Here is a 14,312-nt window from a genome sequence, read left to right as displayed (position 1 = left end):
AGGACTGCTAAGGATGAACAGGCTCTGCTTCATGGAGACAGCAAGAAAATGCAGCAACGAACACAAAACCCCAACGTGATAAGTTAGGAGAATTTACCTGTGATACACTGGGAACAAGTCTACAGATGATCATTAAGGACTCTAGAAACAGCACAGATCTTTATATCATAGAGATATCTCCGACTTTTGTAAAAAATATGGATTTAAAGGTTTAATTGATTTACTAATCACTTCTATGAATTACTATTGTGGATGGATGTCCCATTCTAGATTCAGCTATTTTCACAGAATTGTAGAATATTCTGAGCTGGGAGGGACTCACAAGGATCAACTATAATCTGCCTGCACCCAGGATCACACAAAATTCAAACCGCGTGTCTCATGGTGTTGTCCAAACACTTCCTGAGACCCAGCAGCTTGGATCACTGTTCTGGGGAGCCTGTGCCAGTGCTTGACTGCCTTCTTAGTGAATAACCTCTTCCTAATCACAAAATTACCCAACTGTAGGGGTTGGAAGGAACCTCTGGAAGTCACCTAGACCAAACACTGATAAAGCAGGCTTTCTAGAGAAGGTTGTACAGGGAAGATCTTTAATAACTTTCAGAGAGGGAGATTCTACAATCTGACCCTCCCCTCATGCAGCTCCATGCCATTCTTTCAGGCCCTGTCACTGTCAACACACAGCTGGGTTTCCTGTGAGGAGCTGCAGCTGCCATGAGGCCTCCCCTCAGCCTGCTCAGCTCTGGGCTGAGAACACCCAGGGACCTCGGTTACTCCTCATACATCCTGCCCTCCTATCTTTACATGCCCTTGTAAAATTCCTCTCCATCTGTTTTGGGCCAACATTTGTTACTGGAAGACTGATGCTCACTGAGTGCTTCTGGAGACCAATGAGTGGATGTTAGTACAGTGAGGCAGTGGAGTGGATGGTGTGTTTCAGCAACAGTGGCAACAGTGACAGTAGGTCTCCTCTCCTGGTGCAGATTTTCATAAGCACAGCATGCAGGCTCTTGATCATTGCTAGTGAAAATACATAGCTAATGGTGAACTATCTAAGCATCTGGATAGGGCACTAGGAGATATGGTTTAGGGGTTTTCTGTAGGTATGGTAAAGGGAGGACAGTTGGACTAGATGATCTTATAGGTCCTTTCCAATCTTGTGATTCTTTGACTCTATCTTGAAAAATAGTGTCCCGTACCTGAGAACTGCAGTATCAAATAGTGTTACTGTGCTCTTTCTGCCTTAGTTTCCATGGCAATAAATAAGTGATATTACTTTTGGAGCAATCAATGTATTTAATGGTGACTGTTCCAGAATTTATGTGCAAGTCAGCCTTTCAAGAGGCCATTGCCTAAACTCATTTATTTCTTACACATAATCATACAGTGAAGTAAAATAGAACCTGTAATAAGTGAAAACTGACATGGTCATCCGTATTTTCTTTTTACCTTAATTAAATTGAATCACCAAAATACTTGTAATCACACAGTAAGTTTATTTTTTCCGGTACGATACATTCATAGCCTTTACTGTTTTCACGATAAATATTCTACAGCATTATTTTCCTTATGCGCTCCCCCACTGCACTGTGATTTGCACAATTCTAAAAGTGGGAACACTAGAATAAGCCAATCAGCGTAGATTTCACTACTTTATCTAGTACTCAGAAACAAGCACCAGCCTGTCAATTCAATAAAATCAGGTACAAAGTAAAACTCTTGCAAAATCATGAACACAAAACTTGGACTACCTGGGTAGGAAGCAAAATATTAACCTCTAGAAGAGGCAAGGAAATAAGCAAGATCAGCACCATGTGCCTCTGCTTTTCCTTGGAATAAGAAAGAAAACGAAACAATGGAATTGGGTAGACCATAAAATGAACACAAATGTAATACTACTCACACACAGACAAAAGAATTGAGTATATTCCAAAACAATAAGCACACCTTAGATAAAGGAAATAATTATTCCCCTCCATTTATTCCCCACTATTTAGTTTTGAGAAGATCTCAGGTGAATCTTGTCTTTTGGACATCACTTTCACATAAACACACGTTGAGCATTTAAAGCGAATGAAGATACTTTGAAAGACACTCTGTCTTTTAAGCTTGTGAAGAAAGTTAAGAAAAATTTATATCTTGAGGGCAAAATAAAATAAAATAAAATAAAATAGACTAAGGGAAACTGGACAGAAGTACCAAGCACATTCACAGAAGTTAATTTATAATTTCAATTCTGAAATAAACAACTATTACCTCTTTCACAAGAGAAATTCTAGCTGTATCTAATTCATTGCTTTGTTGCCAATTATATCAGGCCACGATGTGCCATTATAATGGAATCTGTCACACTCACCCATACTGCATACCACAGATCAGTACACAGGTAGGTAGAATATCCTTCCTTCTAAGATTCATGTGCTTTGGTAATAAAAGTACTGTCTCCAAAACCCCATGGATGGGACATGAGAAGGCTTTTGCAGAGGGCACAAGTAAAAAAGGCACTTTCCAGGGTTTCTTATATCAATGATTTGCTTGATCATCACATGGTTTGTCTTGACTCCTTAGCAGAAAGGATGAGGGGAGTGGAAAGTGAAAGAAAAAAAGGGCTGCTGCTTTTTTCTGGGGTAAGCCAGACACATGAACTATCTTGATGTGTAACACGAGACATTCCCACCTTATTGCAGCAAACCTATGGAGGCCAGTCTGAGGTCCCCAGATGATGATCTAAATGACCTCACCATACAGCAGAAATATCCCATCTTCACCCCATTTTCACCTTTCAAAACTTGTAAAAGTTCAAGCATGCACATAGGTCTTTTTGCTTTTTGAGGTGAATACTCTCTACCAAAACAGCAATCAGAAATCATCAGGCATCTGTTTTCTTAAGGCAAGACTTCACCTTGCTCACTTAAGGCTTCCTTGGGTACATTTTAAAAAATAATAAGTCTTTGTTGTTGTTAATTGCATAGAAACCTGAGCACAAAGCCACCTTCAAAGCCAAAACAAAGAAGCAAGAAAGCAAGCCCCTAATTTCTGCCACTTCTGCTGCAATGGCTGTAACTGCTGGCTATCAACTATCAACTATCAACACACTGTTGCAGCATGGCTTTCTTTTGAGGTAATGGTAAGTACAGCTACAACTGTAACTGCAGCCTATGACAATGATCTGCCAGTTTAGTTGAATATCTTTAATCCTGACAAAAGAAATAAATCCAACCTGTCAGTCAGTTTACACTCAGATTAATTCATACTTTACCAACGACCAAATGGAAAAAGTTTTACATTAACAATATCTGAGGTTTTGTTGTCCCAAATGGGCAAGAGAATTGGCTACCAGTGACCTCCTAAAATAAAGACAATTGTTAATTAAACATAGTTACATTTATCTAAAAGCCTAATGAACAGCTTTTGCCTGTAAGACTAATTTTACTTTCCTTCCTTATTCCCTGTATCCTTTCTTGCAAACAACAAAACAAAACCAAACAAAAAACAACTAAAAAAAAGCCAACCATAAAAAAAACAAAACAAAACAAAAAAAACCAAAAAAACACAACCCACAGAAACTGGCTTGAGCTGGTTTGTAATGGTTTGAATACTGCCCTGCACAGCACAGAAGCTTCCCCTCCATTGCTTGGGGTTTGCTTTCTCTTTGCAAAAAGTGCAGGGCCTGCAGACTGACTCTGGGAATAGATAAAAACAAACATGCAAAGAATCCGCCCACCAAATACCTGTTTATAGTTATGGTATGACAAAAATTAAAAGAAAGAGGGAGAATCCTTTCAGCTGCGTTAGAATCAATTCCTAAAAGCCTGAACTATGTTCTTTCAGTTCAAAGAAGCTGACTGCTACTTATAAAGTGGGGTTTAAAATTAAGTCCCACATCACTCGTGGATCACAGTTTCAAGCAGCGATAGTGGATACTTGTATACACAGAACTGAAAGCGTTTCCATTTATTTCGTCTGCACCTCGATGCTGCCCACAAAAACAGTGACGAACTGAGTACCTTCCCTAGTCGTTTTATTGGACACTCGGCGTTGCCCGGCGTTACCACTGATTGACAATTATCTATCGGCATTTTGGCAGTCACTTTGAAAAACAGTCAAGACGAAGCTAATGATCGAGCGGTGACGCCTCAGAACACACAGCAACAACAGTCATTAACACTGCATCGCTAGGTTATAACCGGATGGTTACCGCTCACATTCCACCAGCAATAAAGGTCCAAAGCAACCACAGAATAACACCCGCCGGTGCTCCGGGTCCTTAAACCCAGTCACCAACTCCAGCACGTTAAAGGCAGGCGACAGAGGGGAGAGGCACGCTTTCCTTCACTTTAAACTTGATCTCTTGCAAAGCCCGCAGTAGGACGGGCACATCACCTGCACAGCGGCAGGCTCGGAGTCAGGACCGCGCGTTCAGCCGCGCTCTGCCTGCCGGCGCGCTTTTATCTGAGCAGCCCGTGACGGCCTGTTCCGAGCGCGGCCCCGCGGCGCCGTTACATAAACAGCGGTACCTTCCGCAAACAGCGCCGGCGACGCGCCGCCTCCTGTGGGTACGTGGCCGGGCACGGATAAAGCCCCTCCGGCCCGGGGAGCGAGCAGCGTGCCGACTGCGGGGGACAAGGAGCGGCACGGCGGCGCCATTTACCCGCCCGCACCGTGCCGACACCGACCCGCCGCCGCTCCTCCCGGCGGCACGGGGCTCCGGCGGGGCTCGGCACCGCAGCTGGACAGGGGGCGGCCGCCCTGAACGTTCTCGGCCGCCTCCTGACCGCGCCACGGCTGCGGCCCCGAAGTTTCGGTATCGCGTTTCCGCGAGCCTTTTTGTTTGTGTGTGTGCGTCCCTTCCCGCAGGTGTCCCGCAGCGCACACCGCCAGGTGCGGGAGGCCCCGCCGCCCTCCGCCCGGCTCCTCCCCGCTCCGCCCCGCGGCGGCGGGCCGGCCCAGGCAGGCCGCGGGGCAGCGTCGCGCTTCCAGCACCTTCTCCACCTCTCCCCACGCCGCCCGCCGGCGCCTCCTCACGGAGGTGGCCCCAGCCCCGCGCTCCGCTCCGCGCGGGCGGGCCGGGAGGCGGCGTGGCGGAGCCTCGGCGGCGGCGCGGCTGTCGCGGGCAGAGCCGGGCGCATACCGCACCCCCCCGCCCTACGGCCTCCCGGCTGAGCGACGGGCGGCGGCAGCCAATAGGGGCGCCGGCTCCGCGCTGTGGGGCGGGCAGACCCCGCCGGCGGGCCAGTGGGAACGGCGCTTCCTGAGCAGCGGCGGCGTCGGCGCGGGGAGGCGGCGGAGGGGGCCGTGGGCGGGGCCGGAGTTTGGGAAGCGGAGGGAATGGCTGTCACCGGTGAAGTCATGCTCGGCGCCTAGCCGCTTTCCGTCCCCGCTCCGCTGCTCGCCCAGAGGCAGCGGCGCGACACCCGGCGCGGCGCTCCGCCCGAGCGGAAGGTAAACGCACCTCGCCCCGCGGGGCCCCGCGCCGTCAGCTCCGTACCCGCCAGCTCCGTTCCGCCGCCCCGCGCGTTCACGGAGCGCAGCCCCGGCCGCCCCCCGCCCGGTACGCCCCGGTGTGCGCACCGCCAGCGCGGCGCGGGGAGAACAAAGTTTGGCTGCGGTGTCGGGGGAATAAGCCCCGCGCGCACCGCCAGCCGGGGAATGGGACAGAGACCGCCCGCCAGCGCCGTTCGGCCGCGGGTTTTTGGCTCCGTCCGCAGCGGGGACGGAGTCGGAGTGCGGAGCAGCGGCCGGGGCCGCCCGCCCCTTCCCCACCGCGGCTGCGTGGCTCGGGGAAGTTGTGGCGTCCTGCGGCTGAGCGCGGTGCGGGGCTGTCTCTGCAGCGCTGCTGGCAGCGGGAGGCCGCGGGCTGGGCGCCTGTCACGGCGCGGGAGGGAGGAGGGAGGGCAGGCAGGGAGGGCCGCGGCCCCGCGCGGGGCTTCCGCTGCCTCCGGTCTGCTCCCCGCGGGCACCGCGCCTGCCCGGCCCCCGCCCCGCACAGCGACATACGCACACACAGACACACACAACGTGCGCTCGCGGTTTGGCGATCGCCTTAACAAGCGAAAAGCGTTTTATTTCCGGTGTGCGCGGAAATTTATTTATTTATTTATTTTTAATTCGGTCGGACCAGCCGCCGGTACGGGACGCGGCGCCGCGCAGCGCCCTGCCGTGCCGACCGAGCTCGGCACCTGGAAAAGTTCTGTCCTCGCCGGGGCGGCGGCGGACGATCAGGGAGCGGCCCCCTCCGCGCACGGACGCGTTGGGTGGCGGTGACATGGTGGCGGGGGCGCGGGGCGGCGGGGCTCGGGGCCGGGCTCTGCCCTGAGGCGTGCCCCCGGGGGAGCCCGCCCGCCGCCGCACCCCGCCGCGGTACGGAGCCACACGGCCCGGCCGGGCGGAGGGACGGAGCGGGGCCGCGTCTCCGTGCGCTGTGGAGCCTCTGGGCCGTGCCGAAAACTTTCCGAGAAGGCCGGAGGGGCGCGCGGGGCCCGGCGGGGTGCAGCCCGCCGCCTCGCCGAGGCCTACGTTCCTCGGCCGGGCCGGAAGCCGCTTGGCGCTGCCGAGGCGCTGCCCTGCCCCGCGCGGGCGGTGCGTAGCGGTCCCGCGGACGCCGTCCGGGAGCCCACGAGCGGGGCCGGACCCGACGGCGGAGAGCGGAGCGGAGCGGACGGGCTTCGGGTTCTGACTGCTCCCCCTCCCCCCCAAATTTGTCATGGTGGAATGGCAGTCTGTGCACAGCTGGGAAAGTTACGGTCCTTCACGCTGCAGCCGAAGTTACCGTTAAATGCTTTTTTTTTTTTTTTTCTTCTCTCTTTTTTCTTTTTTTTTTTTCCTCCTCCCTCTCCTTTCCAATTTGCTTTCTGCGAAGCGCGCATCGTTATTAAGTAATTAGTCTCGTTCCGTGTCGGTTGTTGTGGCCGCGCGGTTCGCCTCGGCATCGGCTGTTGACGACGCGCAGCCTCGCCGAACTTCGGTGAACACCGCGTTTTTTGTCTTTCCGCGAATACTTTGGGTAAGTAAATAACCGGAGAAAGGGAACGGTAAAACAGCGATCGGTTTTCATCTATTTATTTATTTATTTTTTATTTTTTTTTTACCACTGGAAGTAGTGTGCGCGCTTTCTGCAAAAAAGTGACGTAGGACCTGTGACACCGCCTTGTGCCATTTGCAATCTCTTTTGTTTTTGTTTCCAGTTTGTTCGTGTCGTTTAGCGTTACCCACAGCCTCTGTGGCCCAGGCAAACACACGTTTCGGAGCCGAGTTCCCTCAGTAGTGCACCAGTCCGAGGTGGGGCCGTCGCTGCCGTGTGAGCCGGGCATTGTTATGCAAATCGAGGCACACTTTCTCTTCGGGAGCCTAATTGCCCCCTTACTGTCTTTGACTTCTTTTCTTTTGTCCTTTTGTGATTCTATGCGAAAAATGATGTAGGAGAGTGGTAGCGGTGAAGACCGGGTTGTGTCAGCAATAGAAGGAAAGATCGAATAATGAACGTTTTAAAATACTTCCAGGGTTGGGTGTATCACACAGAATGCGTGGACGTGACAGAGGTGAGGTTAAAGCTTCATTAAATCCAGCGTTTCTCTCATGAGTTGTTATGTCTCAGCTTCAGTATTGGTGTTTCTGTGGTGTTTCATAGAACATATGCGCCAGAAGAGTGTGTTCAAAGCAGTCTCAGATCTTTTCTTTTGTTCATTTCTGAAGTGGTCTGTGAGCATTTCTTGTGAAGTTTGAAAAACGCTTTGACCAACGCCTGAGGCTTGAAGTTGACAAGAGGAAAAAGTGCTCCAGCTAACACTCATATGAAATACGTTCTTGACAAAGGTGTACATGAAATTAACATTTCTAGATATATTTTCTCAGGTTTTGTTGAAGTTAAGGTCACAATACGCGTGGTCTGCACTTCTTCCATCAGTGTTCATGGCCTGAACTATCAGTGTTGCTGTGAACTAGCAATCCTAAACTGAAAAAGACTTTTATTCTTTAAATGAATTTGGACATCTTTGCAGATTGCTTGTTAAAACACCTTTTTTTTTTTTTCTTTTTTTCTTTTTTGGCGTGCGTGTGTGTTCTTTCTGTATGGAGTGTTTCTTGGACATACACCTCTTCTGAATCAGTCTTATTTTTCAGTTGTTCAGTTGATCCTCCAGCGGGATGAGAAGAACAGCGTTACAACATAAAGACTGCTTGTCGTGAAAATGGCAGCAGAGAACAGCTTATGTCTTATTTGCAAGCTATAAAATAAGGAAGGATGATTTGGAGAAAAGAAGCAAGGCTCTTCAGACACAGCTCTGGTAGTCTGCTGGTGTAGCAGGATAAGAAGACTAAGACTGAAAATTGTTTTTATTTTTTCTAACACATTTAAAGTCTACTCTTCTTGTGGGTAAACGTTTTGCTCTGAGTGTGTCCCCGCACATTGCTGTGGGGTTGCAGCACCTAGGTGAATCATTTAGAGCCAGGATCTCTAGGGCAAATGCTAAGAACATTTCTTGTCATGAAAATGATGCCTTTGCCTCATCTTTGTTGATATTTTATTTTAAACAACTCATAGTAAGAAACAGCTTTCTTCCTTCTTTTCTTCCCCATCTAAATAGAGACCTGTAATTAATTCCTTTCCCTCTGCCTACCTCTAATTGTGGCTTTTGTTTTTCAGAGTCTGACACGAAGATGATGTTCACTAATCATCATTAATACTTGTAGAAAAGGTCACTGTATGGAAACTTAATCTGTAATCAATCAGTGCTGTCATGAGACAGTTCGCTGTGCCCTGGATGTACAATAGAACCTACGTGTGCAGCAGACGTGGGCTTGATCTTGGGCATTGACAGATTTGTTAGTGGTGACCATGGCTATGGGGTTAAAAGGCAGTTCGGTAAACTTCCAACTGTCGTGCCTGCCCTCCTTTTCTCTTGAAGGCTGTTGGCTTCTGTAGCAAATCCAATGGAAAGGGTCATGGCTGTGCTTTGGCCTCTTCATTGAAGTCTGGTGACATAGCTTAACCTAACTTCTATGAACTCTGACTTAGAATGACTTCTATGGGGCTGGTTAGTATGTTCATCCCCGGCTGCTAGGTGGTCATTTCTTGACGCTGTTTCAGTGTTCTTGGGGAATTTAGTCTGTGAGTTTAAGTAGTTTGTTTCTTCGTGGAAAACTGAAACAGCTACACAGTGGGAATAGGAATTTCTTCAACAGGATGCAGCCAGCCTCTGGTAGATGGCTAGACAATCAGCTAAGGCAGCGTCTAGGGGTTTTTATCTGACTGAAGTATCTAGATAAGCAATTACATTGCAGTATTTCTGATTCTGTGGTTTGTAGTCCAAGCTACAGGTTACCTTCTAGAAGATTTTCAAGTTACAGTGAAGTTATGTATCTGAGTATACAAAGGCAGAGTCTCTCAGCTGTTACTGTGTTTGTCTTCTCCCATGTGAACAGAATAATTCTGGTTTATTTTAGCTGAAGATGTGACTCTTCCGCTTTACTGATTTTACACTGTTTCACGTACACCTACTGTTTATTGATTGATTCTTTGATGAAACAACAGTAGTCAAGTGCTCATAAATGTCATTGCATAGTGTCCAGGAGTGTTGTAAAACACATAATGCTGATTTGCTTCTAAAAACTATGGGTTATTTAATTGTAATAAGCTACTGCTTTTGTGAATCATGTCTTAAACTCTGAACATCTACCTTTGATTACTGTTAGTGGGTGATGCAAATACTGTGAGCCATTAGCGGTATAATTTCTGATTTTGCTTGGTAGTATTTAAGGATAACACCAAGCTGTTATGCATTGTATCTCAGCTTTGCAGTGTAAGTTTTTTAAGCCAGCTTTGAAATGTGACTTGTTTTTGGAGATGTCTGAGTAGAAGTGAACTGTAATAGTTTTTCTGTGGAGTTATGGGGAGAGTGCTTTGCAGCATCTGTGTGGCTATTGCTTGGGTCCATATTCCCCTTTTGTTGGATGTAAATGGCACAGTTTTCTTGCTTTTCACTACCTGTCCAAAGCAGGGGATCTGGTTGAAAACAACAACTGAAATTCAGTTTAGGTTGAGTCAATCACAGACAGGCAGAAGTTGAATCAAATGGTAAGGGAAACAACTAGAAGAATTATAAATACTTACTGCTCCATCTGTTCCTAGATGCAGTGTAATCATTCTGTGCCAAAGCAGTCTATAACCTCTGGATCTTTCTGGTTGTCCAGCTGGTCTTGAATTCCTAAGTAGTGCTGGTGGCTTACTGCCCGCTGTGGTTTAGTTTCAGATCCGTGCCCTTGCTCACTTCAGGTTTGTGTCAGGTTTATAGCAAAGTGTGTATAATGTGCTTAGGTGCTCACTGAGTGAATGTATGATGAAAGAACTATATTTACAGAACTTTCTAGGTGTGAAAACATACACTCTTACCTAACATTCCCTCTTAGCACACTCAAATTCTTTATAATGCAGATACTGTCCTAGATCATTTGTTCTAGAAAGAGTGGAGCAAAGGGCGTGAGTATCCCTCTTAAGTTCTTAATGTTGTGGCTCTTGTATTTCCATTTTTCTAACACTGCCTTGACAGTGATGGATTTTTTATCTGTCTGTTTGCTGATTAGTACAGAAAAGGTGTGAGAAATTCTCTGGGACCAGTAAGAAGTAGGATTCACAAACTGAATTAAAACCCCTCTTGTTCTCTTCACAGCAGCTAAAGTAGTGAGGGGATTTTGTGTTCAGCTTATATTCTGCCTAGACTTCAGTGTGTGTGTGTGTGTTGGGGGTGAGTGGGATGTCACACTTTGCTGTGCAAATGTGGGAGAAAAGGATCTGTCCTTTTACAAGGGCTGCTCTGAGGGTAATGACTCCTATTTTGTTATGTTGGCCTGAGACATCAGGAACTGATGTTGGTGGAATGGCAGAACCTTCCCGGCAGTATTCCACTGCATTTTTTTCTGCTGCATGACAGATGGAAGTAGGGGGGCAGTCTGACAAATATAGTGTCTAATATGAAAGTGTAGATGAAGTGGAAGTGTCACTGAATTCCTCCATGTAGAAAAAGATGGCAACCATTGACATTCATTGACTCTTGGAGAGCGTTTGTGGGGACCAAACTGTGTGAGCACAGTAAGGTGGTGTGTTTCAGCTGTGGTAACAGAAAAAATTCTGTATGCAAATTTTTCTGGACCTATTGAGCCGGGATGAGGCTGAAGGTGACAGTCTCCTGGATCTCATCATTACTGATGGCAAAACATGGTATCGCCACCATGAGCTGGAGTCAAAACCATGGAGTGGGGTGTGTGAATGCCTCCTCAAAGAAGAAGTTCAAGATGCAGCTCCCAGTGAGTAAAGTGATGTGCGCTGTCTTTTGGGATAGGAAAGGGATGGTCCATCTGGATTTCCTGGAACTTAGATGAACTGTCAGCTCTGACTGCTATGTCACAACGCTACCAAAGCTGAAGGCTTGAACTTGCAGAATGAGACTAGAGAAGAGGACACCTTTCTCTTGCAGAATGATAACGCCCGTCCCTATACAGGTTTGAAGACTGCGAAGCACATTGTAGTAGTGACAGTGAGTCATCTCTGCTGCTACCAATATTTGCAGGTGTGGCATGCAGGCTCTTGTTTGTTGCTGGACAAAAAATGCATAGCTAATGGTGCTGACTGTGTCAATTTTGTAGCTAATTTTGTCACAGTTTGCTCTATAAAATACTGTCATTGTGCTATTTGTTGTGATTTCCATGCAAATAAATAGGAGGCATTACTTTCAGAGCAGCATGTGTACTTGCGATGTTCACTAAAGGTAGGATGCAAATAAATCTAAGAAGCAATATGGGATTGCAGCTCTAAAATAGCTGTGTCTTACTGGAAGTCATGTGAATTACTCTGCTTATATTGAAAATCTGAGGAAGTTTAAGGATTGGACACTTGAGAAACTATTAGTGTGTAATACACAGGAGAGTCTGAACCAACAGCTACATCATCTGGGACAGTGAGATTTTTGTTTTGTTTTTCTCTGTAACTAGCAGGAGCTACTCATTAAAAAGGCAGTCAAAACAAATGAGTTAACTCTGGCTTTGCCAGAATGTTGATTTCATTTTGCTTATTTCAGCAAAGGCACCATAATTTACCCAAAGTTATAACAAAGTTTTCTGGATAGAACTTGGCTGTCGTTGGATCTGTTTTCTCTCTCTTTTTTATTTCTTCTTTTTTTTTCAAGACTTTAATGAGAGTTTTGTGAGGACCTGGACAGAATAAATATCTACTTTCTACAGAATTTTAATGAGAATGGTGTTCCTGATTTGTGAATTTTTAATACAATATCAATTTTAATAATACAAACTAAACTATTTTTGAAACGTTTTAGTTCATAGATGTCTTTTTTAGCAGTTCTACTCTGAGTAGAATTGGGCAGGCTATGTATAATGTGTTCATGTTAATGGTAGTGACTGTTATTAAAAAAAACAGGTTTTGTACACCATTCATTACTTGCGTTCACATTACAGTTTACATTATTGTATGTTCCCATTTAGTAAACAGTTACTTTTTACTTCTGCATAAATATTTGATTTATAAAAATTTCTTTGGACATATTCAGAATGATACAAAATTGAATGACTTTATCTGTTTTTAAGGGGGATGGAGACGGGACTTAATCTGGAGTAAGGAGTGTTAGGATTACCCTCCTGTAATCATCGTTTTCCACATGTTGGGCACTTGCTATCCCATTCAAAAGTATTCAAAATTTTCCAGATTTGCTGGCTGGAAATGCTCAGTATATATGTAAATGACCTTCTAATTAGCAGTGCTGAGATCAGGGCCAGTTACTTTTTAGGCAAATGACAAGTTTGCAATAGAGGTGAACAAAAGGGAAAATTCTGATGTTTATTCTAATATATAGCTGTAAATGAAGTATTTTATGATACAGATTATTTTGGGATACTGTGAACTAATGGTAGCTTTGTATGAGTTGTAGTTCTGTACCCATTTGTTTGGTACTAGGTTCTGCTTTGTTGAATGTACTGAATTTGGCTATTACTGTACAGAAAGACTCGGCTTTGACAGGATCAGTATTATGTTTCGCAATGGAACCTGGCTTGTATAAAAGCTCTTTGTTTTGCAGAAATATCTGTTTTCCAGCCAAATTCCGGGCAATTCCAGGCATCTTACAAGAAGCTATAGCATAGTGTTTGCAGCTGTGGCTGTTTGATGATGCAATTCCTTCTGTGGCAGTGTTGAATGTGGGGGACTCTAGTGTTTTGTTGCTACATTTTGTTTGAAGAGAGAAGCTTTAGAGGTATCACCTTGCTTTACCTTGTAAGCATATAAGGTCCTAAGGCAGTTTATTTCATGTAAGGCTAGTTTATTTTAAATTAGTTAAGCAGCCATTGTTCTGATATGTTGCCTTGAATCAGAGCAGAGAAGTAGCTAATGAAACACAACAGGAGGGTATTTATAAGTAAAAGCTAGTGAGTTGTTTTGATCCTAGCAGAACATGCAGATAACTAAGGGTAAATAATTGAAAGTAGTCTAGATATGATAGTATTTTATTTTCTCTATTGGACCCAGTAAGTAAAGATTGTTGCTTGTAAAAGAAAATAATAATAATAAAAAAAAGAGTTCTGTAAACTTTGAATTCCCTAATTGCCATAATTAAACACAAATCTACTTTTCTTTCTTATGTGTCATGCAGATAGGTCTCTTTTCTGCTTTGGTAGAAATCTCAGGAGGCTACTTTGCTTGTCTTCAGTGTTTCTTAATTTGACTTCTGTGAGCCAGGGTGTTTACAGTGTTACAACGTGGGTTTATGTAAGCAATGCCATAACAGAGTTACACCACTTCTGTTAGAAAGTAATTACTGCTAACCATGGCTTGTGTATAAACCCTGATGTGGGTGTAGAACAATCTTCTGTAACAACTCCTATAAGGAGAGAATATAGGTCAGGGAGCCCCATAATGTATTATGGAAAAACTGCAAATTAAAATGCTTTTTGCAAAGGCTCATTTTTCACCATACTGGATTTATTACTTCGAGGCAGGTAACTGTGAACTGTGTCTGGAATGAACTGAGAGAGCAAGCTAAGCCTGCTCAATGGTCAGCTACTGCTGAAAGTGGTGATCCTGCTTGCTTCTTTCTGCTAATGTTGGAATCCATCTGTTACTTTAGAAAGTCAGTTTGGTAACCTAAAAAATCTGTAATTTGTTTTCTTATGTGGTGCTACTTTTCTGCTGTCTTAGTTACTCAAATAATGAGATAATTCTGTGATCAAACACAAGAAAGTGAGGTTTCTGGGAGAGGGATTCCAAGAAATATGGCAGGTCTTGTTGCCATCAACTGGCTATCAATTTTGTAAAA

The 14,312-nt window shown here is 45.7% G+C and overlaps 2 protein-coding genes across 15 annotated transcripts in view; one reads left to right on the top strand and one right to left on the bottom strand.

Moving 5' to 3' along the window:
• Positions 1-4,948, bottom strand: part of LOC146753968 (uncharacterized) — a 44,921-nt gene extending 39,973 nt beyond the window's left edge. For all 3 annotated transcript variants that reach the window (XR_014940100.1, XM_085530739.1, XM_085530740.1), the window contains exon 1: positions 4,518-4,948. Coding sequence is in view for 2 of the 3 variants with exons in the window: in XM_085530739.1 (XP_085386865.1) it covers positions 4,518-4,647 (130 nt within the window). In the remaining variant the exon portion in view is untranslated. The remainder of the gene's footprint in view (positions 1-4,517) is intronic.
• Positions 4,949-5,307: 359 nt separating this feature from the next.
• SMARCA2 (SWI/SNF related BAF chromatin remodeling complex subunit ATPase 2) overlaps positions 5,308-14,312 on the top strand; it is a 100,070-nt gene continuing 91,065 nt past the window's right edge. Inside the window, exons 1-7 of one of the 12 annotated variants that reach the window (XM_085530733.1) lie at positions 5,308-5,442; positions 6,860-7,003; positions 7,185-7,278; positions 7,420-7,538; positions 7,693-8,282; positions 8,642-11,561; positions 12,592-12,739. The gene's annotated coding sequence lies outside the window, so the exon portion shown is untranslated. The remainder of the gene's footprint in view (positions 5,443-6,859; positions 7,004-7,184; positions 7,279-7,419; positions 7,539-7,692; positions 8,283-8,641; positions 11,562-12,591; positions 12,740-14,312) is intronic. The other 11 variants (XM_085530732.1, XM_085530730.1, XM_085530731.1 and 8 more) reach the window with 11 other exon arrangements.

This window comes from Coturnix japonica, chromosome Z (assembly GCF_054131305.1).
Source record: "Coturnix japonica strain WE chromosome Z, WE-NBRP24, whole genome shotgun sequence".
NCBI classification, from domain to species: Eukaryota; Metazoa; Chordata; class Aves; order Galliformes; family Phasianidae; genus Coturnix; species Coturnix japonica.
This window is presented reverse-complemented; position numbering and strand designations above follow the sequence as displayed.